The sequence below is a fragment of the Oncorhynchus gorbuscha genome, linkage group LG10 (genome assembly GCF_021184085.1).
Source record: "Oncorhynchus gorbuscha isolate QuinsamMale2020 ecotype Even-year linkage group LG10, OgorEven_v1.0, whole genome shotgun sequence".
Taxonomy (NCBI): domain Eukaryota; kingdom Metazoa; phylum Chordata; class Actinopteri; order Salmoniformes; family Salmonidae; genus Oncorhynchus; species Oncorhynchus gorbuscha.
Window position 1 is genome coordinate 11,866,176 of NC_060182.1, and position 25,073 is coordinate 11,891,248.

A 25,073-nucleotide genomic window follows, 5' to 3' on the forward strand; every position below is an offset into this window, starting at 1 on the left:
ACTCTCTATGTCCCCTATCCTCCAGGCCGGCTCGGTCCTCCCCTCCCGCTCCGTGGCTCGATGACTCATTGCGAGCTCACAGAACAGGGCTCCGGGCAGCCGAGCGGAAATGGAGGAAAACTCGCCTCCCTGCGGACCTGGCATCCTTTCACTCCCTCCTCTCTACATTTTCCTCCTCTGTCTCTGCTGCTAAAGCCACTTTCTACCACGCTAAATTCCAAGCATCTGCCTCTAACCCTAGGAAGCTCTTTGCCACCTTCTCCTCCCTCCTGAATCCTCCGCCCCCTCCCCCCTCCTCCCTCTCTGCAGATGACTTCGTCAACCATTTTGAAAAGAAGGTCGACGACATCCGATCCTCGTTTGCTAAGTCAAACGACACCGCTGGTTCTGCTCACACTGCCCTACCCTGTGCTCTGACCTCTTTCTCCCTCTCTCTCCAGATGAAATCTCGCGTCTTGTGACGGCTGGCCGCCCAACAACCTGCCCGCTTGACCCTATCCCCTCCTCTCTTCTCCAGACCATTTCCGGAGACCTTCTCCCTTACCTCACCTCGCTCATCAACTCATCCCTGACCGCTGGCTACGTCCCTTCCGTCTTCAAGAGAGCGAGAGTTGCACCCCTTCTGAAAAAACCTACACTCGATCCCTCCGATGTCAACAATTACAGACCAGTATCCCTTCTTTCTTTTCTCTCCAAAACTCTTGAACGTGCCGTCCTTGGCCAGCTCTCCCGCTATCTCTCTCTGAATGACCTTCTTGATCCAAATCAGTCAGGTTTCAAGACTAGTCATTCAACTGAGACTGCTCTCCTCTGTATCACGGAGGCGCTCCGCACTGCTAAAGCTAACTCTCTCTCCTCTGCTCTCATCCTTCTAGATCTATCGGCTGCCTTCGATACTGTGAACCATCAGATCCTCCTCTCCACCCTCTCCGAGTTGGGCATCTCCGGCGCGGCCCACGCTTGGATTGCGTCCTACCTGACAGGTCGCTCCTACCAGGTGGCGTGGCGAGAATCTGTCTCCTCACCACGCGCTCTCACCACTGGTGTCCCCCAGGGCTCTGTTCTTGGCCCTCTCCTATTCTCGCTATACACCAAGTCACTTGGCTCTGTCATAACCTCACATGGTCTCTCTTATCATTGCTATGCAGACGACACACAATTAATCTTCTCCTTTCCCCCTTCTGATGACCAGGTGGCGAATCGCATCTCTGCATGTCTGGCAGACATATCAGTGTGGATGACGGATCACCACCTCAAGCTGAACCTCGGCAAAACGGAGCTGCTCTTCCTCCCGGGGAAGGACTGCCCGTTCCATGATCTCGCCATCACGGTTGACAACTCCATTGTGTCCTCCTCCCAGAGCGCCAAGAACCTTGGCGTGATCCTGGACAACACCCTGTCGTTCTCAACCAACATCAAGGCGGTGGCCCGTTCCTGTAGGTTCATGCTCTACAACATCCGCAGAGTACGACCCTGCTTCACACAGGAAGCGGCGCAGGTCCTAATCCAGGCACTTGTCATCTCCCGTCTGGATTACTGCAACTCGCTGTTGGCTGGGCTCCCTGCCTGTGCCATTAAACCCCTTCAACTCATCCAGAACGCCGCAGCCCGTCTGGTGTTCAACCTTCCCAAGTTCTCTCACGTCACCCCGCTCCTCCGTTCTCTCCACTGGCTTCCAGTTGAAGCTCGCATCCGCTACAAGACCATGGTGCTTGCCTACGGAGCTGTGAGGGGAACGGCACCTCAGTACCTCCAGGCTCTGATCAGGCCCTACACCCAAACAAGGGCACTGCGTTCATCCACCTCTGGCCTGCTCGCCTCCCTACCACTGAGGAAGTACAGCTCCCGCTCAGCCCAGTCAAAACTGTTCGCTGCCCTGGCCCCCAATGGTGGAACAAACTCCCTCACGACGCCAGGACAGCGGAGTCAATCACCACCTTCCGGAGACACCTGAAACCCCACCTCTTTAAGGAATACCTAGGATAGGATAAGTAATCCCTCTCACCCCACCCCCCCTAAGTTTTAGATGCACTATTGTTAAGTGACTGTCCCACTGGATGTCATAAGGTGAATGCACCAATTTGTAAGTCGCTCTGGATAAGAGCGTCTGCTAAATGACTTAAATGTAATGTAAATGTAAGTGCCACCTCAGATGCTTCCTAAAAATCTAGCTAAGATTTCCAGGTCAAGGTGGTTAATCACCATCATAACTGTTATAGACAGTGAACAGCCAGTCGAAATCCTTACCATACAGATGATCTACTCTGATAGACTGAGAGACATGAGTGTGCCAGGCTGGGAGGGATGGAGCTGGGAAACAGCTCTGTTAGTCACAAAGCCAGTCTGGCGACCTGCTGGAATCACTACAGACATGTCCGATAACATCGTCCCACAAACTGATATAGCGACTATACTGCAGCCAAAACCAAGAAAAGACTTGGGAGAGAAAACAACCCTTCTAGGTTTATAAATAACTCTGCAGTCCTGTAAGTAATGGGTTTATAGATCCCTGATCTCACTCTGGGATTGTAAATATTGGATTATAGTGATTTCAACTGCTGAGAAGAAACAGAATAAAGACTACTCAGGACTCAACCTGGTACATTAGTAAAGATGGGAATTCAATCTCTCTCTGTCTCTGCCTCCTCCTCCTCTATCACCTCTAGTCCTTAAATCAGCATAATGCCTTCTCATATTCTTCTGTCCTCCAATGGTGTGAAGAGAGATTAGGATACTGAAATATGTCTGCCAGGAAGATGGAACACTTCTTCACCTCCTTCCCCTGGCTACGGCTATTAAGGAAAGCTACAGGAGATATTTACAGTTGAATTGTTTTCAATCATATTTGGCATCATTGAGTGTACGCTCTTAGAAAAAAAGGGTTCTTCGTTTGTCCCCATAGGAGAACACTTTTTGGTTTCAGGTAGTCAAACCCTTTGGTGGTGAGGCAGGTAATACTTTTTAGTGATGAACATTTTAGTGGTGAAAGGTTTCCATGTATATGGATATGGCTCCCGAGTGGCGCAGCGGTCTAAGGCACTGCATCTCAGTGAAAGAGGTGTCACTACAGACACCCTGGTTTGAATCCAGGCTGTATCACAACCGGCTGTGATTGGGAGTCCCATAGGGTGGCGCACAATTGGCCCAGTGTCGTCCGGGTTCGGCCGGTGTAGGCCGTCATTGTAAATAAGAATTTGTTCTTACCTGACATGCCAAGTTAAATAAAGGTAAATATAACACTTAGAACCTCGTATTTGTGAAAGGGTTCCACTTGGAACCAAAACAAGAGTAATTTCAGAGGTTTCTCAAATAAGAACAATGGAAGAATACTTTATGGTTCTTGGTAGCACCTTCTGTTCTAAGAATGGATTCAACATACAGATACTAAATAGACTAGTCTGCCATGCACACAGTACTGTATGTCGGTAGGTACAGCTGCAGGCCGACAGTAAACCTTCAGCCTTTTCTTTTTTCCCAAAGCTTTACCCACAGGCTACTCTCTCCTCTTACGGTAGAATGCAGAATTTCTTTAAAATCAAAAAACACAAATAATACAACTAAGGATTACCAACTGCCGTCGGCATAGCAACCCCATGAACTGCAATGGTTACGTGGGGTAAAATCTCTGTGAGGAGGGGTCATCCTGGAGGGGTTATGTGTTATGTGCAATGATAACATTAGAATAATTACCCAATGCCTATATTCCATATAGGGCATTTCAAACGAGGATATGGCCAACATACTATATGACATGATTTTATACTATATGACATGATTTTATACTATATGATGTGATTTTATACTATATGACGTGATTTTATACTATATGACGTGATTTTATACTATATGACATGATTTTATACTATATGATGTGATTTTATACTATATGACATGATTTTATACTATATGACATGATTTTATACTATATGACATGATTTTATACTATATGATGTGATTTTATACTATATGACATGATTTTATACTATATGACATGATTTTATACTATATGATGTGATTTTATACTATATGACATGATTTTATACTATATGACATGATTGTATACTATATGACATGATTTTATACTATATGACATGATTTTATACTATATGATGTGATTTTATACTATATGATGTGATTTTATACTATATGACATGATTGTATACTATATGACATGATTTTATACTATATGACATGATTTTATACTATATGACATGATTTTATACTATATGACATGATTGTATACTATATGACATGATTTTATACTATATGACATGATTTTATACTATATGACATGATTTTATACTATATGATGTGATTTTATACTATATGACATGATTTTATACTATATGACATGATTTTATACTATATGTGTCATGCAGGTGAAAGAGGACCCAAAAGCGACTTAACAGAAACAGAGTTTATTTAAGTCCAAACAGGGAATAACAGAAATCCTCTAGACTTGTAGAGGGGAAATAACTGGAGAAGCGGCCACAGACTGCAGGTCGCTTCGGGTAGGCGCAGGCCGTAGTCGACAGAGACACCTGCTCACACGCAGCATCTGATGAAGGCAAAAAACACGACAGGACAGGGCGATACACAATCACAGCAAAAACACGACAGGACAGGGCGAAACGCAATCACAGCATGGTGAATACAATACAAGGAACCGACGGGACAGGAACGGATCACAAAGGAATAAATAGGGACTCTAATCAGGGGAAAGGATCGGGAACAGGTGTGGGAAGACTAAATGATGATTAGGGGAATAGGAACAGCTGGGAGCAGGAACGGAACGATAGAGAGAAGAGAGAGCGAGAGAGTGAGAGAGGGAGGGGGAGAGAGAGGGATAGAAGGAGGGAAAGAACCAAATAAGACCAGCAGAGGGAAACGAATAGCATGGGGAGCACAGGGACAAGACATGATAATAAATGACAAACATGACAGTACCCCCCACTCACCGAGCGCCTCCTGGCGCACTCGAGGAGGAATCCTGGCGGCAACGGAGGAAATCATCGATGAGTGAACGGTCCAGCACGTCCCGAGACGGAACCCAACTCCTCTCCTCAGGACCGTAACCCTCCCAATCCACTAGGTATTGGTGACCCCGTCCCCGAGAACGCATGTCCATGATCTTATGTACCTTGTAAATAGGTGCGCTCTCGACAAGGACGGGAGGGGGAGGGAAGACGAACGGGGTGCGAAGAAAGGGCTTAACACAGGAGACATGGAAGACAGGATGGACGCGACGAAGATGTCGCGGAAGAAGCAGTCGCACAGCGACAGGATTGACGACCTGGGAGACACGGAACGGACCAATGAACCGCGGAGTCAACTTACGAGAAGCTGTCGTAAGAGGAAGGTTGCGAGTGGAAAGCCACACTCTCTGGCCGCAACAATACCTTGGACTCTTAATCCTGCGTTTATTGGCGGCTCTCACCGTCTGTGCCCTGTAACGGCAAAGTGCAGACCTCACCCTCCTCCAGGTGCGCTCACAACGTTGGACAAACGCTTGAGCGGAGGGAACGCTGGACTCGGCAAGCTGGGATGAGAACAGAGGAGGCTGGTAACCCAGACTACACTGAAACGGAGATAACCCGGTAGCAGACGAAGGAAGCGAATTGTGAGCGTATTCTGCCCAGGGGAGCTGTTCTGCCCAAGACGCAGGGTTTCTGAAAGAAAGGCTGCGTAGTATGCGACCAATCGTCTGATTGGCCCTCTCTGCTTGACCGTTAGACTGGGGATGAAACCCGGAAGAGAGACTGACGGACGCACCAATCAAACGACAGAACTCCCTCCAAAACTGTGACGTGAATTGCGGGCCTCTGTCTGAAACGGCGTCTAACGGGAGGCCATGAATTCTGAATACATTCTCAATAATGATTTGTGCCGTCTCCTTAGCGGAAGGAAGTTTAGCGAGGGGAATGAAATGTGCCGCCTTAGAGAACCTATCGACAACCGTCAGAATCACAGTCTTCCCCGCAGACAAAGGCAGACCGGTAATGAAGTCTAAGGCAATGTGAGACCATGGTCGAGAAGGAATGGGGAGCGGTCTGAGACGACCGGCAGGAGGAGAGTTACCCGACTTAGTCTGCGCGCAGTCCGAACAAGCAGCCACGAAACGGCGCGTGTCACGCTCCTGAGTCGGCCACCAAAAGCGCTGGCGAATAGACGCAAGAGTGCCTCGAACACCGGGATGACCAGCTAACTTGGCAGAGTGAGCCCACTGAAGAACAGCCAGACGAGTGGAAACAGGAACGAAAAGGAGGTTACTAGGACAAGCGCGCGGCGACGCAGTGTGCGTGAGTGCTTGCTTAACCTGTCTTTCAATTCCCCAGACTGTTAACCCGACAACACGCCCATAAGGAAGAATCCCCTCGGGATCAGTAGAAGCCACAGAAGAACTAAACAGACGGGATAAGGCATCAGGCTTGGTGTTCTTGCTACCCGGACGGTAAGAAATCACAAACTCGAAACGAGCGAAAAACAACGCCCAACGAGCTTGACGGGCATTAAGTCGTTTGGCAGAACGGATGTACTCAAGGTTCTTATGGTCTGTCCAAACGACAAAAGGAACGGTCGCCCCCTCCAACCACTGTCGCCATTCGCCTAGGGCTAAGCGGATGGCGAGCAGTTCACGGTTACCCACATCATAGTTGCGCTCAGATGGCGACAGGCGATGAGAAAAATAAGCGCAAGGATGAACCTTATCGTCAGACTGGAAGCGCTGGGATAGGATGGCTCCCACGCCTACCTCTGAAGCGTCAACCTCGACAATGAATTGTCTAGTGACGTCAGGAGTAACGAGGATAGGAGCGGACGTAAAACGTTCTTTTAGAAGATCAAAAGCTCCCTGGGCGGAACCGGACCACTTAAAACACGTCTTGACAGAAGTAAGAGCTGTGAGAGGGGCAGCAACTTGACCGAAATTACGAATGAAACGCCGATAGAAATTAGCGAAACCTAAAAAGCGCTGCAACTCGACACGTGACCTTGGAACGGGCCAATCACTGACAGCTTGGACCTTAGCGGAATCCATCTGAATGCCTTCAGCGGAAATAACGGAACCGAGAAAAGTAACGGAGGAGACATGAAAAGAGCACTTCTCAGCCTTTACGTAGAGACAATTCTCTAAAAGGCGCTGTAGAACACGTCGAACGTGCTGAACATGAATCTCGAGTGACGGAGAAAAAATCAGGATATCGTCAAGATAGACAAAAACAAAAATGTTCAGCATGTCTCTCAGAACATCATTAACTAATGCCTGAAAAACAGCTGGCGCATTGGCGAGACCGAACGGCAGAACCCGGTACTCAAAATGCCCTAACGGAGTGTTAAACGCCGTTTTCCACTCGTCCCCCTCTCTGATGCGCACGAGATGGTAAGCGTTACGAAGGTCCAACTTAGTAAAGCACCTGGCTCCCTGCAGAATCTCGAAGGCTGATGACATAAGGGGAAGCGGATAACGATTCTTAACCGTTATGTCATTCAGCCCTCGATAATCCACGCAGGGGCGCAGAGTACCGTCCTTCTTTTTAACAAAAAGAACCCCGCCCCGGCCGGAGAAGAAGAAGGCACTATGGTACCGGCGTCAAGAGACACAGACAAATAATCCTCGAGAGCCTTACGTTCGGGAGCCGACAGAGAGTATAGTCTACCTCGAGGAGGAGTGGTCCCCGGAAGGAGATCAATACTACAATCATACGACCGGTGAGGAGGAAGGGAGTTGGCTCGGGACCGACTGAAGACCGTGCGCAGATCATGATATTCCTCCGGCACTCCTGTCAAATCGCCAGGTTCCTCCTGAGAAGTAGGGACAGAAGAAACGGGAGGGATGGCAGACATTAAACACTTCACATGACAAGAAACGTTCCAGGATAGGATAGAATTACTAGACCAATTAATAGAAGGATTATGACATACAAGCCAGGGATGACCCAAAACAACAGGTGTAAACGGTGAACGGAAAATCAAAAAAGAAATAGTCTCACTGTGGTTACCAGATACTGTGAGAGTTAAAGGTAGTGTCTCAAATTTGATACTGGGAAGATGACTACCATCTAAGGCAAACATGGGCGTAGGCCTGTCTAACGGTCTGAAAGGAATGTTATGTTTCCGAGCCCATGCTTCGTCCATGAAACAACCCTCAGCCCCAGAGTCAATCAAAGCACTGCATGTAGCACCCGAACCGGTCCAGCGTAGATGGACCGACAGTAGTACAAGATCTAGATGAAGGGACCTGAGTAGTAGCGCTCACCAGTAGCCCTCCGCTTACTGATGGGCTCTGGCCTCTTACTGGACATGAATTAACAAAATGTCCAGCAACTCCGCAATAGAGGCACAGGCGGTTGGTGATCCTCCATTCCCTCTCCTTATTCGAGATGCGAATCCCTCCCAGCTGCATGGGCTCAGTCTCAAAGCCAGAGGAGGGAGATGGTTGCGATGCGGAGCAGGGAAACACCGTTGATGCGAGCTCTCTTCCACGAGCCCGGTGACGAAGATCTACCCGTCGTTCTATGCGGATGGCGAGAGCAATCAAAGAATCCACATCTGATGGAACCTCCCGGGAGAGAATCTCATCCTTAACCACTGCGTGGAGTCCCTCCAGAAAACGAGCGAGCAGCGCCGGCTCGTTCCACTCACTAGAGGCAGCAAGAGTGCGAAACTCAATAGAATAATCCGTTATGGACCGTTCACCTTGGCATAAGGAAGCCAGGGCCCTAGAAGCCTCCCTACCAAAAACTGAACGGTCAAAAACCCGAATCATCTCCTCTTTAAAGTTCTGGAATTTGTTAGAGCAATCAGCCCTTGCCTCCCAGATAGCTGTGCCCCATTCTCGAGCCCGGCCAGTAAGGAGTGAAATGACGTAAGCAACCCGAGCTCTCTCTCTAGAGTATGTGTTGGGTTGGAGAGAGAACACAATCTCACACTGCGTGAGAAAGGAGCGACACTCAGTGGGCTGCCCGGAGTAGCAAGGTGGGTTATTAACCCTAGGTTCTGGAGGCTCGGCAGGCCAGGAAGTAACAGGTGGCACGAGACGTAGACTCTGGAACTGTCCAGAGAGGTCGGAAACCTGAGTGGCCAGGTTCTCCACGGCATGACGAGCAGCAGACAATTCCTGCTCGTGTCTGCCGAGCATGGCTCCTTGGATCCTGACGGCAGTGTAACGAGCGTCTGTAGTCGCTGGGTCCATTCCTTGGTCGGTTCCTTCTGTCATGCAGGTGAAAGAGGACCCAAAAGCGACTTAACAGAAACAGAGTTTATTTAAGTCCAAACAGGGAATAACAGAAATCCTCTAGACTTGTAGAGGGGAAATAACTGGAGAAGCGGCCACAGACTGCAGGTCGCTTCGGGTAGGCGCAGGCCGTAGTCGACAGAGACACCTGCTCACACGCAGCATCTGATGAAGGCAAAAAACACGACAGGACAGGGCGATACACAATCACAGCAAAAACACGACAGGACAGGGCGAAACGCAATCACAGCATGGTGAATACAATACAAGGAACCGACGGGACAGGAACGGATCACAAAGGAATAAATAGGGACTCTAATCAGGGGAAAGGATCGGGAACAGGTGTGGGAAGACTAAATGATGATTAGGGGAATAGGAACAGCTGGGAGCAGGAACGGAACGATAGAGAGAAGAGAGAGCGAGAGAGTGAGAGAGGGAGGGGGAGAGAGAGGGATAGAAGGAGGGAAAGAACCAAATAAGACCAGCAGAGGGAAACGAATAGCATGGGGAGCACAGGGACAAGACATGATAATAAATGACAAACATGACAATATGATGTGATGTATACTATATGACATGATTTTATACTATATGACATGATTGTATACTATATGACATGATTTTATACTATATGACATGATTTTATACTATATGATGTGATTTTATACTATATGACATGATTTTATACTATATGACATGATTTTATACTATATGATGTGATTTTATACTATATGACATGATTTTATACTATATGACATGATTGTATACTATATGACATGATTTTATACTATATGACATGATTTTATACTATATGATGTGATTTTATACTATATGACATGATTTTATACTATATGATGTGATTTTATACTATATGAAGTGATTGTATACTATATGACATGATTTTATACTATATGACATGATTTTATACTATATGACATGATTTTATACTATATGACATGATTTTATACTATATGATGTGATTTTACACTATATGACATGATTTTTCCTCAGGAGGGCAACAACTAGGGAAATCCAAGTGATAACAAGCTAGATACTGTATGTTAGAATGTTTCATTTAGGTGAGGTTCTGGGTATTGGTAATACAACTGAGGTGAGTGGAGGGTGACTTGTGAGAGCAGTGAATTGCAACTCATCCTCTAGTAACTCTCTTTATCTGTTCTGGTCCCCTGCTGCTATCATCATTATCTCTGCGTGTCCATAACCCACCTGTCCACAACATCTGCTTTCTGTCCTCTGACTCGATGACCTCACAATAGGATTCCACATGACACACACCTCTCAAGAATGCCTCATATAGGCAGGGACCTTATGTCATTGGTTAACACAGTGTCAATGAGACTTTGTCTCATTCTGGGGGGGGGGGGGGGGGGGGGGGGTAGCAAGTCACCCTTCGTAATTGCAGGACTGCCTCCGGTGGATAGATTTAATCAAGGGGAAGTTTGGTATGAAATATTAATGACTGTCAATGTGACATTTGGTTATTTTAAACACCTTTGAAACTGAAGATGACTGATCCCCACAATGTGCTTTATTCATCCGTTTTGTGTTGTTGTCAGCGACATGACATTCTTATGCAGATTTAGTGGAACTGCAGCAGAACGTGCTGGTGTGGTGAAGGTGTTCCAGAATGGAGAGAGAGCGTTAGAGATAGAAATAGAGAGAGAGAAAGCGAGACAGAGAGAACAGTAATCTGTCTAATTCTGAAGTAAATACAGCCATTACTGGCCAAGAACAAGCTCCAATAAGTTACAAGCTCCAGTTAGTTACAAGCTCCAATTAGTTACAAGCTCCAATTAGTTACAAGCTCCAATTAGTTACAAGCTCCAATTAGTTACAAGCTCCAGTTAGTTACAAGCTAAAGTCAGTTACAATCTACAGTTAGTTACAATCTACAGTTAGTTACAAGCTGCAGTTAGTTACAAGCTACAGTTAGTTACAAGCTACAGTTAGTTACAAGCTACAGTAAATGATACCATGGCAACAAAACTGTCTCCTGAACAGAAAAAGCTTCAGATTAAAAGGTTTAGTGTTATTTTGTTTCATCACAAGGCTGAACAAGTGCTTGATATTATCAGTCCATCCCAGCACTTTGGAGCCTCTGCACTTTGGAGCCTCTGCTAAAAGCATTCATGTAGGTATATGTAACCTTTTACCATGCACTCTTCCCTACTGTGTTGAACATACTTTAGATTAAATACTGTATTCTGTACATTTGAAATCCAAACGTGAACACGTGAACCAACCTTGATTGTCTGTATATGACCATAAGGTAACATTTGTTCATGTGAATTCCTCACCTGCAATCCCCCATCCTCTTTGTGCTGCAAGAATGCATTGGTGGCCCCTTTTTTAGCCATTCGAATCCTTGCCTGACGCACTTTCTGGAGAATGGAAAAGAATTGGACAGAAATGGCCGTGTCAGCACTTGTTCCACATACAACCCAGTGAGCAATGTCTGGGGAATAAAAACTAAACTCCCATTTCACAAGACAGTGTGTTTCCTCGTAGCTTTACAATAGGCTTTTTGCCTGACAAGCGCACCTTGTTATTTGAAGGCAGATTGCTCCGACTTATTTATCACACACATATCGCGCCATACAGCAAAAGAACAACAATGTGACACACACATGATAAGAATGACATCATGCCTCTCTCTCATTTACCTGCTGTGCCCTCATCTTATCTGCCCTTTGGTTCTGGTGGTAGATCCTTGCGAAGTTGGAGACTATGACAGGCACAGGTAGAGCAATCACCAGCACGCCACTGAGGGAGCAAATGGAGCCAAATATCTTGCCCGCTATGGAGTCTGGAACCATGTCTCCATATCTGCAAACAGGAACAACAAGCCAGTGGGGGGTTAATGTGAGCAACGCTCCTCTCAGGTCATTACTCAGTTGGTAGAGCATGGCGCTTGTAACGCCAGGGTAGTGGGTTCGATCCCCGGGACCACCCATACGTAGAATGTATGCACACATGACTGTAAGTCGCTTTGGATAAAAGCGTCTGCTAAATGGCATATATTATTATTATTATTATATTATTACGGGGACTCGTACGACGGAACAGCTGTATCTCAACATCACACTATAGACAGACAGAAAGAGGTACAAACTAACGGCTGTGAGTGTAAGCATGTCAATCGTCCTGCCTTGAATTTCAAACAGTTTACTTTAGAATTGCTCTAACAAAAATATTTAAGAAATAAATGTGGCAGAAATAGATGACAAATACAGCACTCTACCACCAGTGAGAAAACATATTCAAATGAGAAACTCATAGGGTGAGAAGAGAATGAAATCAACCGAAGCATGCTCTTACTACAGTATGTGTAGTGAGACGTCAATACTGTATGTCCATTGTGACAAGTCTCACTGTGCATGTATGAACATGTTATTTATAGTACATTACTTGTCCAAATTCAGAAACGTGTCTTTGTAATTGAACAGCTCATTACAGAAAGGCTGATTAGGGAGTGTACGTTGTTTATAATAAGGGTTACCTGTAGAAAATCACACCTCTCTGAAATGAGAATGGATGGAAACTTGGTCCTGTAAGCATTACAATGCATTCATTTTGCACAGGGCTGCGGACCAGAAGGTTGTGGACTACAGTAGACAAAAGTAGGGATGGAAATATATTTTTTATAATAAAAAGAATTGCATGAATCTATCATCGTATTTGCAGTTTTTTTTGCCTTTTATAAAACTTTCATGCAATTCGATGTCATTTCACATGACTAGAAACATTAGCAGAATACCACACAAATGACCAAAAATTCAAGCTAAGAATGGACAGAGAGAGAGAGGCCGATGCGTTCATCTTATCATATTCCTCCAATGCCAAGTAAACATGTCTTGTTTGCAATGAAACTGTCCCTGTGTGCAAATAATTAAATCTGAGATGTCATTATGCATGGTATTTTTAAAAGTTTTTTATTTTATTTAACCAGGCAAGTTGATTAAGAACAAATTCGAATTTTACAATGACGACCTACCAGGGAACAGTGGGTTAACTGCCTTGTTCAGGGGCAGAACGACAGACTTGTAACCTTTCAGCTCGGGGATTCAATCCAGCAACCTTTCGGTTACTGGCCCAACAATCTAACCACTAGGCTACCTGCTCCGTCTGTGGTGGAAAGGTAGACAGAGTAGGCCTAATGACGCAGAAAAATGTAGGCTGGATACTCTTCTTCTGTGGTTTAACCCAACGAGAGAAGGTCACAAGTGTTTCCCTAAAAGCTGTATTGGTTTAAACATCTATTTTTACAGGAAGTTAATAGCTCAATCAATTGATAGCGACAGAATTAGATTACTTTCCAAGCAAAGTACATTTTTGTCTCCTCGGCTATAAAAGGTTGTAGCTCAGCCAATGAACGTCATAGAAACGTAACAAAGGTTGTAGCTCAGCCAATGAACGTCATAGAAACGTAACAAAGGTTGTAGCTCAGCCAATGAACGTCATAGAAACGTAACAAAGGTTGTAACTCAGCCAATGAACGTCATAGAAACGTAACAAAGGTTGTAGCTCAGCCAATGAACGTCATAGAAACGTAACAAAGGTATGCCCATATGTATTTGGTCACCTCTTTCCTGTTTATTTTACAGCTTGTTTCTAGCATAAAGCATCACGGACCAAATCGCTGTTATCGATCAAGTTATATAATTGGATCTGTTTAATTTCAGCACCAAGATGTAATTTTCTCAATTCTGTCTTACTGTGAGCTCAATAACTCTGATAAATACATTATGGGAAAGAAAAATATTGTTTTTATACAAATATACATATATTATAGTAGTAGCAAGCTATGAAAGTTGACCTCCGGTCCTCCTTCTCATCTTTACATGCTCCCTCTCAAACTGAACAGAACATAGGCTAGTCTTCGCACACGATATAGAACTTTTTGGACTAATGTCTATTTTTTTAGTAAGAAGCCTTTGACTCTACTCCTGAACTGCCACTATAGGCCTACATAGCACAGCCATTGGTTAGGTAGCACAAAAAAACAGTTTTGATCAGGAAGAGCAGAGCGGGGCACAGGGTTAGAATATCTGCACTCTAAAAATTAGGGGTTCAACCAGGGTTCTTCTAAGATCCTCAATGTTCTTTGAAGAACCTTGGGGTAATTGATGATGAAAATTGCCCCCAAAAGGTTCTTCCAAGAACCCCATAGGAGGTGGGGTTCATCGAGGAACCTCCTTAGTTGGTGAAGGTTCTTGCAGGAACCTAACTGCCCAACTGAAACATTTGGAAATGAAAGAACAGCAGGTGCAGGCACTTAACTGAAAAATGTAAAGATCTCAATTGAAGTTGTCCCTAGTATGATCTAAATTGATATTGTTTAATGATGATATCTTTACATATTTGCTCAAATCTTTCTAAAACAGAAAATGGACACAATTCCATGGATATCAATCAACAAAGAGGTACAAATATGTAGGCTATAAGAATATGTTGAAGGCTAGCTGTAATGGGTGCAGATGACAGAACTGGTCACTATTGTGTCAGTAGGTATACAGACGAGGAGGCATAAAAAGGTATGTCAACTGGCAACGTTACGCAGATCACATGAACCATCCTCCTCCCTTACCTCTTCAATGAAAATCCAACAGGCCTTTACACTTTGGACAAGGTATGTCCTTTATACCGTTTTTTAAAATTCATATTTACCACAAAAACCAAGGTATGAATATTGTTGAGTGCATGTTTTTTTGATCAACTGTATAATGAAACATTTTTGGATTCACAGACATCACCCTCCCTACACCTCTGATGAATATAAGAGGAAACCTGTTCGTTCACCATGCACTGTAAAATCATTCTGGCTGTGGATACGGAGAACATCAACACATTAACATCAACAGGCCAGAGGATATACCCATTGGACTTGGGGCTCTACTGGGAGTTTACCTCATATTGGGATTTTTTTATATGCTTTGCCACTAAAATCATAATAAACACTGAGAACTAAAATGTTGTGTTATTGTCTTTATTGTTATGCATATTATTATTAGTAATAATAGGGGAGGGGGGTAGTTAAAACATTTACCCCAATAAGTTCTTCAAACGGTTATTTGAGGATAAATTAAAAGGGGTTATTTGTAGGTGTTCCCCCACAGGTTTAATTTGAACAACCCCTAAAGGATACTCCAGGAACCTTTTCTTTTTAGAGCGCATTGCAGTGTGTAATGCAGCTTAGTTTTATTTACACCATCCCAGCAGCTTCTCCGAGCATGCGCTTCATATAGCCTAGCCTACAGCCTATAGGCTACGGATCATTTGATAGAGACCACACTAAATAGCATATAGGCTATGGATCATTTGATAGAGACTGTTACGTTCCCCAGTGTATGTGTTGTAGTTTGTATGTTTGCATGTGTTTATTTCAGGAAATGGCTTCCTGAAATCCCTCAAGCAGCTGATTGGTCGACTCCATGGCTAATTGGAGAGCTGACACCGCCCCCTCGTTAAGACACAGCTGTCTCCAATTACCCATTCCTTCAGAAGCTATATAAAAGCCAGTGTTCTGTTCAGAAGGGAGAATTTTGCTGGAAGTAGATTTGCTAGAGAGATTTGCTGGGAGGTCATTGCAGAGAGGTCATTGCAGAGAGGTCATTGCAGAGAGGTCATTGCAGAGAGGTCATTGCAGAGAGGTCATTGCAGAGAGGTCATTGCAGAGAGGTCATTGCAGAGAGGTCATTGCAGAGAGGTCATTGCAGAGATTTTGCTAGAGAGTTTTGCTGGGAGGTCTTTGCAGAGATTTTGCTAGAGAGATTTTGCTAGAGATTTTGCTGGGAGTTCATTGCTGAGAGTTGGTATGTTTTGTGAGTTTGTTGCTCAGATAGAGCTTATTTGATGTCCTTTGTTTCTTAGTTTGTTTGTGAAATTGTTTAATATTCTGTGTCATTTGTTCCCAGGGGGGAAGGGGAAGGCACCTAGGGAGTGCTTAGGCAAGAGGCCCGCGGGCATACATATACCCGTAGCATATTCACTGTCTAGGCACACTAGGTAAGACCTGGGCGGACCACCCCCTGTATTTTGGTTAGGGCACCAGGTGGTGCTAAATTAGGTAAGTAGTGGGTAGGCAGGTAAGATAGGAGAGGGGGGCTTTGAGATTTACTTTCTTTGCTTTGGTTCCGTCCAGCCCCTTTTCCCCATATTACCGTGTAAAGGAATAAAGTCCTTGTAAACGGTACCACATTCTGCCTGTTGTCATTCTTACTTGCATCTACAGTCCATACCTTTTTCTCTTCACGGAGAGTTTAGTTGTAGCAGGGTGTTGCGTTCCCTCTTCATAGAGGCGTGCGTAACAGAGACCACACTAAATAGCCTATAGGCTATGGATCATTTGATAGAGACCACACTAAATAGCATATAGGCTATGGATCATTTGATAGAGACCACACTAAATAGGCTATGGATCATTTGATAGAGACCACACTAAATAGCATATAGGCTATGGATCATTTGATAGAGACCACACTAAATGGGCTACGGATCATTTGATAGACCACACTAAATAGCCTATAGGCTACGGATCATTTGAGAGACCACACTAAATAGCATATAAGCTATGGATCATTTGATAGAGACCACACTAAATAACATATAGGCTAATACTAAACCCTCCCCTTGACTGAAATGGAAAATTCATGACCCTCCCCCATTTTCCTCCATGTAACCATTCTGTACATGTCCATCCATCCCTTATCATGACTGAAAATGATCACGCCAGAGCAGCTAAGAAAAATATTTCTGTCTCTCTCCTCCACTCTCACTGAACACACACGCGCACGCACACTTTTTCCCACTTCCTCTTAGTACATGCTATCAGGCACACAAGTTGCTGGTGGTTGCCTCATAAAGTACACCATCTGACCTCTGATTGGCATAGTTTGTTCCATTGATCACTGGTGCTGAGTTGAGCGACTGTTGAAAATAAATAAAAGTGGAGGGGTGTCAGAAGCCTGTCAGGTGTGTAGGATGCATACGACCATAAAAGGTCAAAAATAAAAAATATATAGGAACACTGCCCCACAAACATATTCGATTTACTGCTGAAATGTTAAGCTACTGATGGACTCCTCAAGGCATACAGCTTTAGAAAAAAAGATGCTATCTAGAGCTTAAAATGGTTCTTCGGCTGTCCCCGTAGGATAACCCTTTTAAGGAACCGTTTTGGTTCCAGGTCCCATCCTTTTGGTTCCAGGTAGAACTATTTTGGGTTCCATGTAGAATCCTTTCCAAAAAGGGTTCTCCCTGGAACCAAAAAGGGTTCTCCTATGGGGACAGCCAAAGAACCCTTTTGCAACCCTTTTTTCTACAGTTGAAATCAGTGCTGGATAACTGCAGGGGGAAATAGAGTGCTAAGAAAGATTACTCTACAAGTGCTGAGAAAGATTATTATTGTTTTTTAATTTATTTTTTATTTTATTCCCTTTTTCTCCCCAATTTCGTGGTATCCAATTGTTAGTAGTTACTATCTTGTCTCATCACTACAACTCCCGTACAGGCTCGGGAGAGACGAAGGTCGAAAGCCATGCGTCATCCGAAACACAACCCAAACCAAGCTGCACTGCTTCTTTAACACAGCGCGCATCCAACCCGGAAGCCAGCCGCACCAATGAAGGAAACACCGTGCACCTGGTGACCTGGTTAGCGTGCACTGCGCCCGGCCTGCCACAGGAGTCGCTGGTGCGCGACGAGACAAGGATATCCCTACCGGCCAAACCCTCCCCAACCCGGACGACGCTAGGCCAATTGTGCGTCACCCCACGGACCACCCGGTCGCGGCCGGCTGCGACAGAGCCAGAGAAAGATTACTCTACAATTGATAGGAAAGCTAATGGAGTTACTTGGGACTGGGGTCATTTGTAAACCAACCAAGGCCTTTAGATTGGCACCGTTTGAAGCCTTTTTTTGTGCCTCATACTGTAGTTATTGCAACACACCATAATTATGCTTAGGAGCTTCAGCCATTTACAACCATCTGAGTAGTTGTAATAGCATTGTAAAGGTAGAGCTTCAGCCATTTTACAACCATCTCAGTAGTTGTAATAGCACTGTAAAGGTAGAGCTTCAGCCATTTACAACCATCTCAGTAGTTGTAATAGCATTGTAAAAGTAGAGCTTCAGCCATTTACAACCATCTCAGTAGTTGCAATAGCACTGTAAAGGTAGAGCTTCAGCCATTTACAACCATCTGAGTAGTTGTAATAGCATTGTAAAGGTAGAGCTTCAGCCATTTACAACCATCTGAGTAGTTGTAATAGCACTGTAAAGGTAGAGCTTAAGCCAGTTACAACCATCTGAGTAGTTGTAATAGCACTGTAAAGGTAGAGCTTCAGCCATTTACAACCATCTCAGTAGTTGTAATAGCATTGTAAAGGTAGAGCTTCAGCCATTTACAACCATCTGAGTAGTTGTAATAACACTGTAAAGGTAGAGCTTCAGCCATTTACAACCATCTGAGTAGTTGTAATAGCATTGTAAAGGTAGAGCTTCAGCCATTTACAACCATCTCAGTAGTTGTAATAGCATTGTAAAGGTAGAGCTTCAGCCATTTACAACCATCTCAGTAGTTGTAATAGCACTGTAAAGGTAGAGCTTCAGCGGAGATGGTTGTTCAGTAATATTAGTAGAATTAGTACTGGCATTTGGTTTAGTATGCTGATACTGTACATGAAAACTGTATATCTTCATTCAGGACAGAATTGACATGCTTACAGCGAGACTCACACGTCTTATTAAACAAGTAATCTATCATAAGCAAATGGGACTTTATGAATAAGAAATAACAGCATATTTTTATTTTACTGCAGAATCATTCAATTCCATCCTAGGTCTGATCCTAATAAATTCCACAACTAACTGTTTTCCCTTCAAAATAAAAAAATAGATGAATGTGAGCAACGTTTTACCTGGTTGCAAGTTAGCGAGGAAACAAAGCGACCAGCCCATAGCCGGAAGAATCATTCTCAGAAAGCCCATAACACAAAGTGTTAAATCCTGCCTGCTGCCTGCTTCTAATGGGAAGAGGCTGCCTATTGTTGCATTCCCTGCTCCCCTTTCTTCAATAGCCCTTAAGGGGCTCTGCACTCCCTGGACCAATCTACATCAACCCTAGCCTCTAATCTCCGCACTGGAAAACATCAAAATGATCGAAAGAAATGATATCTGCAGATAGCTCTGGGTTCAATGATATACATAGATCTGTAGAAAGATGGTCATTAACATAATTGTTTCTCTATGTACTATGAATGTTAATGCTCATTGATATCATGCTATGAAAGCTATACTGCATAATTGCAAACCATATCAATTTTAACAAGGGAATATTTACATTTGATTGAACACAGGCATTAATGTTATTCAAATGTAATTTTGATATGAAAATCAGAAAACTACTGTACACAGGCAGGCGATCAGTATCAGCGTATCTGTGTTTTCTTACACAGCAATATCCATGTGCTTCTCATCAGTATTATGAGCTCTTTCATTTCTCCATAATAGAATAATGTCTTAGTTGGATGCCTCCCCCCCTATGGGAAAGAGCGATAGAGAAAGAGAGAGAGAAAGAGGAGAGAGAGAGAGAGACAGAGAAAGAGAGAGAAAGAGGAGAGAGAGAGAGAGAGAGAGAGAGAGAGAGAGAGAGAGAGAGAGAGAGAGAGAGAGAGAGAGAGAGAGAGAGAGAGAGAGAGAGAGAGAGAGAGACAGAGACAGAGAAAGAGGAGAGAGACAGAGAAAGAGAGAGAGAGAGAGAGAGAAAGAGGAGAGAGAGAGACAGAGAGAGAGAGAGACAGAGAAAGAGGAGAGAGAGAGGCAGCCTGGCCTAGATGTGGGTCCAGAAAAGGGTCAAGGGATGGTTATCAGTAGTTAACATGCAAGATTGAGTAGAGAGGAGTGAACCGAAAAATGTAAAAAGACTGTTAACTCCTCTTTTTTTTAAAAACAGCCCTACTGGTAAATGCTTCACAAAATTAATTTTGAACATGTCTTTTAAGGTCAGCTATTATTTCTATGGCTACCCAAAATGATTGGCAGCCATGTGAATGCAGTACAACAATGCAGTGTCTGTAGTGTTAATGGTTCTTCAGCTGAAAAGCATCAGCTGAAGCACCATTAACACTACAGACACTGCATGGCTTTTTGCCTGTCTCTTTACAATCAAGGCATGATATTTGGCTACTTGAAGGAGAGGTTTTGTCCATGATCCATGTATCCAGCCCAAAGGCTGTTTTCATGTCTAATAACAGTGCCATATATTGCACGTCAGTGGAGGCTGCTAAAGGGGAGGACAGCTCATAATAATGGATGGAACAGAGTAACGAAATGACATGAACGGAAACCGTGTGTTTCATACCATTCCACTGATTCCACTCCAGCCATCCCCACTAGCCCGTCCTCCCCAATTAAGGTGCCACCAACATCCTGTGTTGCATGGCAAGCCTGAGAAAACCCCCCAACTGTGACTAAGAGGTCTGATTCAAACGAGCCACATCCAGCGTTCTCATAGGATGATCCGAACCTAAAATGTGAGAAGAAGAGTTCATGAAGTGACCACAAACAAGTCCATTGGGCTGGAGTCACCCAAGTTGAACCTACCGTCTGAGATCAGCAGTCTCACCTAATCAATACGGACTATCACATAATATGTATGGTACTGATATTGACTGGTGAGTTGTGTGCTGCAGCTGTGATTGGTTTAACACTGATCCACTGTACATGATAAACAGCTGCTATGGAGAGGTTTCCAAACTCTTTTGATAGAAAAATAATAATTGAGGCTTCACCATGTAAAAATAAGTGATGTAATCAACGACCAATGTTTACATTTTTTTATTGGGGCTATGACAGTCTATTACAAATGAGTCTGTCAGTACTTTTGACAGTGTTTCACTCTAAAGGAAGTATGGTCTTGAGAAGTTCAGAAGATCATCAGGCAAATCATTTTGTATGATCTTCTGTGAAGAAAAGACTTTCATCATTGATGATGTTCCTTTCCCCCCTCAGTCTAATTTAGTACCTGGTCTTGTCCACTCTGTTCTAATGAGTCCTGCTCGTGAGGATTGTAGACACATGTATGTTCATGTGAGTCTTATCTTTCAGTGATGGGGTCAGAATATTTTGTAGCTTAAACCATTCTAAAGGTAGAGCCACATTTGTAGGAATAAAACAGAAACTGCTCCGTTTACTACAACTGCATATTGCAGCTAACAAAGGTTAATGATGTCACCCCTGTTCTGTGAACGAAGCACAGAGTTTCTTTCGCGACCCCATTTTTACATCAATTGATTGGACAGGATTTGGAAATAAGTGTAAATAAGTCAGAGCATAAAGAAATTGTCCATAGAACTCAGAGACAGGATTGCGTCGAAACACAGATCTGGGGAAGGGTACCAAAACATTTCTGCAGTATTGAAGGTCCCCAAGAACACAGTGGACTGCATCATTCTTAAATGGAAGAAGTTTGGAACCACCAAGACTCTTCCTAGAGCTGGCCGCCCAGCCAAACTGAGTAATCAGGGGAGAAGGGCCTTAGTCTGGGAGGTGACCAAGAAGCTGATGGTCACTCTGACAGAGCTCCAGAGGTCCTCTGTGGAGGTGAGTGAAACTCCTTGATGGACAGCCATCTCTGCAGCGCTCCACCAATCAGGTATTTATGCTTGAGTGGCCAGACGGATGCCACTCCTCAGTAAAAGGCACATGACAGCCCCCTTGGAATTTACCAAAATGCACCTGAAGGACTCTCAGACCATGAGAAACAAGATTCCCTGGTCTGATGAAACAAACTTTGAACTCCAAGAGCACCTCAGACCGAGGCAAAGGTTCACCTTCAAACGGGACCACAACCCTAAGCACACAGCCAAGACAATGCAGGAGTGGCTTCGGGACAAGTCTCTGAATGTCCTTCAGTGGCCCAGCCAAAGCCCGGACTCGAACATATCTGGAGAGACCTGAAAAGAGCTGAGCAGCGACGCTCCGCATCCAACTGGACAGAGCTTGAGAGGATCTACAGAGAAGAATTGGATAAACTCCCCAAATACAGGTGTGCCGAGCTTGTAGCATCATACCCAAGAAGACTCAAGGCTGTAGTCACTGCCAATGGTGCTTCAACAAAGTAAAGAGTAAAGGGTCTGAATACTTATGTAAATGTCATATTTTTTTATTGATCAATTTGCAAACATTTATAAAAACGTGTTTTTACTTTTTCCGTATGGGGTATTATACGAAGATTGATGAGGGGAAAAAACTATTTGATCAATTTTAGAATAAGGCTGTAAAGTAACAAAATGAGGAAAAAGTCATGGGTTCTGAATACATTTTGAATGCACTGTAAGGTCTTGATTCACTCATATCAATTAGAAAGCCTACAGATAAATAATCTTCCTTAGGATACAATGGTTCTTTGAAAATCATCAGCCACAGTAGGTACCCTTCGCTATACTCTGTAGACATGACGGGGGCAGGGAGTCTAGCGGAGTTAAGAGTTGGACCTGTAACCAAAGGTTTGAATCCTCGAGCCGACTAAGTCAACAATCTATTGATGTGCCCTTGAGCAAGGCATTTGCTCCTGGAAGTCGCTCTGGATAAGAGTGTCTGCTAAAATGACTGTAAATGTAAACATGACAAGGTGACTAACGTGGGAGCACAAGACATCAATGCAGAGTGATACTGTATGAGAATGTTGGGTCATTGCATCTCTGGACCAATATAAATGACTTTACATTATCCTCAGAAAACATATTACATCCAGTTCTGTACTGATGGAGATAAAGTGAAGAAATACCTTTATGTTTTCTCAGTGAGAAAGGTGTGGATGAAGTTCTCCTTTGTGTTTGTTTGACTGTTTTACACTCCAGAGATAAGAAATCCAAATACTGAACTGCACCTTTAAGTGAGCTAACAAAACAGCCTGAAGGAAATTCATTCAAAACAAACTCTTCTCCTCTTTTTCACAGGTTTATCTAAATGGTTCCCTTGAGGAAATAGACACTTTTTTATTTACATTCAATAAGCCATCTTGACATGCTGCTCATTGAGGTGTTGACGCTACAAACGAGATAATTAGGGCAAAGGTCTTCATTAGCTGAGCACTATTTGCAGGATACTTGACTAAAAACAGTGAAGCTAGATCTCATTCAGGATCCTTTATTAAAATGAGTGAAGCTAGATCTCATTCAGGATCCTTTATTAAAAACAGTGAATCTAGATCTAATTTGAGGAATATACACAAATTCCACATAGTAGCACAGAAATAATGTGTTATTCCACTCCTGGGATTCCACATAGTAGCACAGAGAGAATGTGTTATTCCACTCCTGGGATTCCACATAGTAGCACAGAGAGAATGTGTTATTAACACAGAGAGAATGTGTTATTCCACTCCTGGGATTCCACATAGTAGCACAGAGAGAATGTGTTATTCCACTCCTGGGATTCCACATAGTAGCACAGAGAGAATGTGTTATTCCACTCCTGGGATTCCACGTAGTAGCACAGAGAGAATGTGTTATTCCACTCCTGGGATTCCACATAGTAGCACAGAGAGAATGTGTTATTCCACTCCTGGGATTCCACATAGTAGCACAGAGAGAATGTGTTATTCCACTCCTGGGATTCCACATAGTAGCACAGAGAGAGAATGTGTTATTCCACTCCTGGGATTCCACATAGTAGCACAGAGAGAATGTGTTATTCCACCCCAGAGGGATCAACTGAAGACCTCTGAAATAAAGAGTTACCACATGTGACGAGGATGGAAAACTGTACACAACAACAGTGGTTGTAGTGAATGACCTCATAAAAGTGTGTCATCATGTATGAAAAGGTCAATCAGTTTACTGATGACACACTGTCATCATTGTTTTAGTTCACAATGGAGCCCCTAGTCCCACTCTTCATACCCCTGTTACCTCCTTTGTCCCACCTCCCACACATGCGGTGACCTCACCCATTACAACCAGCATGTCCAGAGATACAACCTCTCTCATCATCACCCAGTGCCTGGGCTTACCTCCGTTGTACCCGCACCCCACCATACTCCTGTCTGCGCATTATGCCCTGAATATATTCTACCATGCCCAGAAACCTGCTCCTCTTATTCTCTGTCCCCAACGCTCTAGGCGACCAGTTTTGATAGCCTTTAGCCGCACCCTCATACTAGTCCTTCTCTATTCTGCGGGTGATGTGGAGGTAAACCCAGGCCCTGCATGTCCCCAGGCACCCTCATTTGTTGACTTCTGTGATCGAAAAAGCCTTGGTTTCATACATGTCAACATCAGAAGCCTACTCCCTAAGTTTGTTTTACTCACTGCTTTAGCACACTCTGCTAACCCTGATGTCCTTGCCGTGTCTGAATCCTGGCTCAGGAAGGCCACCAAAAATTCAGAGATTTTCATACCCAACTATAACATCTTCCGTCAAGATAGAACTGCCAAAGGGGGAGGAGTTGCAGTCTACTGCAGAGATAGCCTGCAAAGTAATGTCATACTTTCCAGGTCCATACCCAAACAGTTCGAACTACTAATTTTGAAAATTACTCTCTCCAGAAATAAGTGTCTCACTGTTGCCGCCTGATACCGACCCCCTTCAGCTCCCAGCTGTGCCCTGGACACCATTTGTGAATTGATCGCCCCCCATCTAGCTTCAGAGTTTGTTCTGTTAGGAGACCTAAACTGGGATATGCTTAACACCCCGGCAGTCCTACAATCTAAGCTAGATGCCCTCAATCTCACACAAATCATCCACAACATTCCATTTGAGGTCATTCTTGAAGGACAACATTCCATTTGAGGTCATTCTTGAAGCACTCTCATTCCAT

General features: G+C 44.1%; 1 protein-coding gene across 1 annotated transcript in view; it reads right to left on the minus strand.

Moving 5' to 3' along the window:
• The window catches only part of kcnd1 (potassium voltage-gated channel, Shal-related subfamily, member 1), a 93,874-nt gene that overhangs the window by 14,849 nt on the left and 53,952 nt on the right, over positions 1 to 25,073 (minus strand). The window contains exons 3-4 of the mRNA XM_046364211.1: positions 11,917 to 12,079; positions 11,551 to 11,634 (exon numbers count right to left, since the gene is read on the minus strand). Coding sequence (XP_046220167.1) covers positions 11,551 to 11,634; positions 11,917 to 12,079 — 247 coding nt within the window. The remainder of the gene's footprint in view (positions 1 to 11,550; positions 11,635 to 11,916; positions 12,080 to 25,073) is intronic.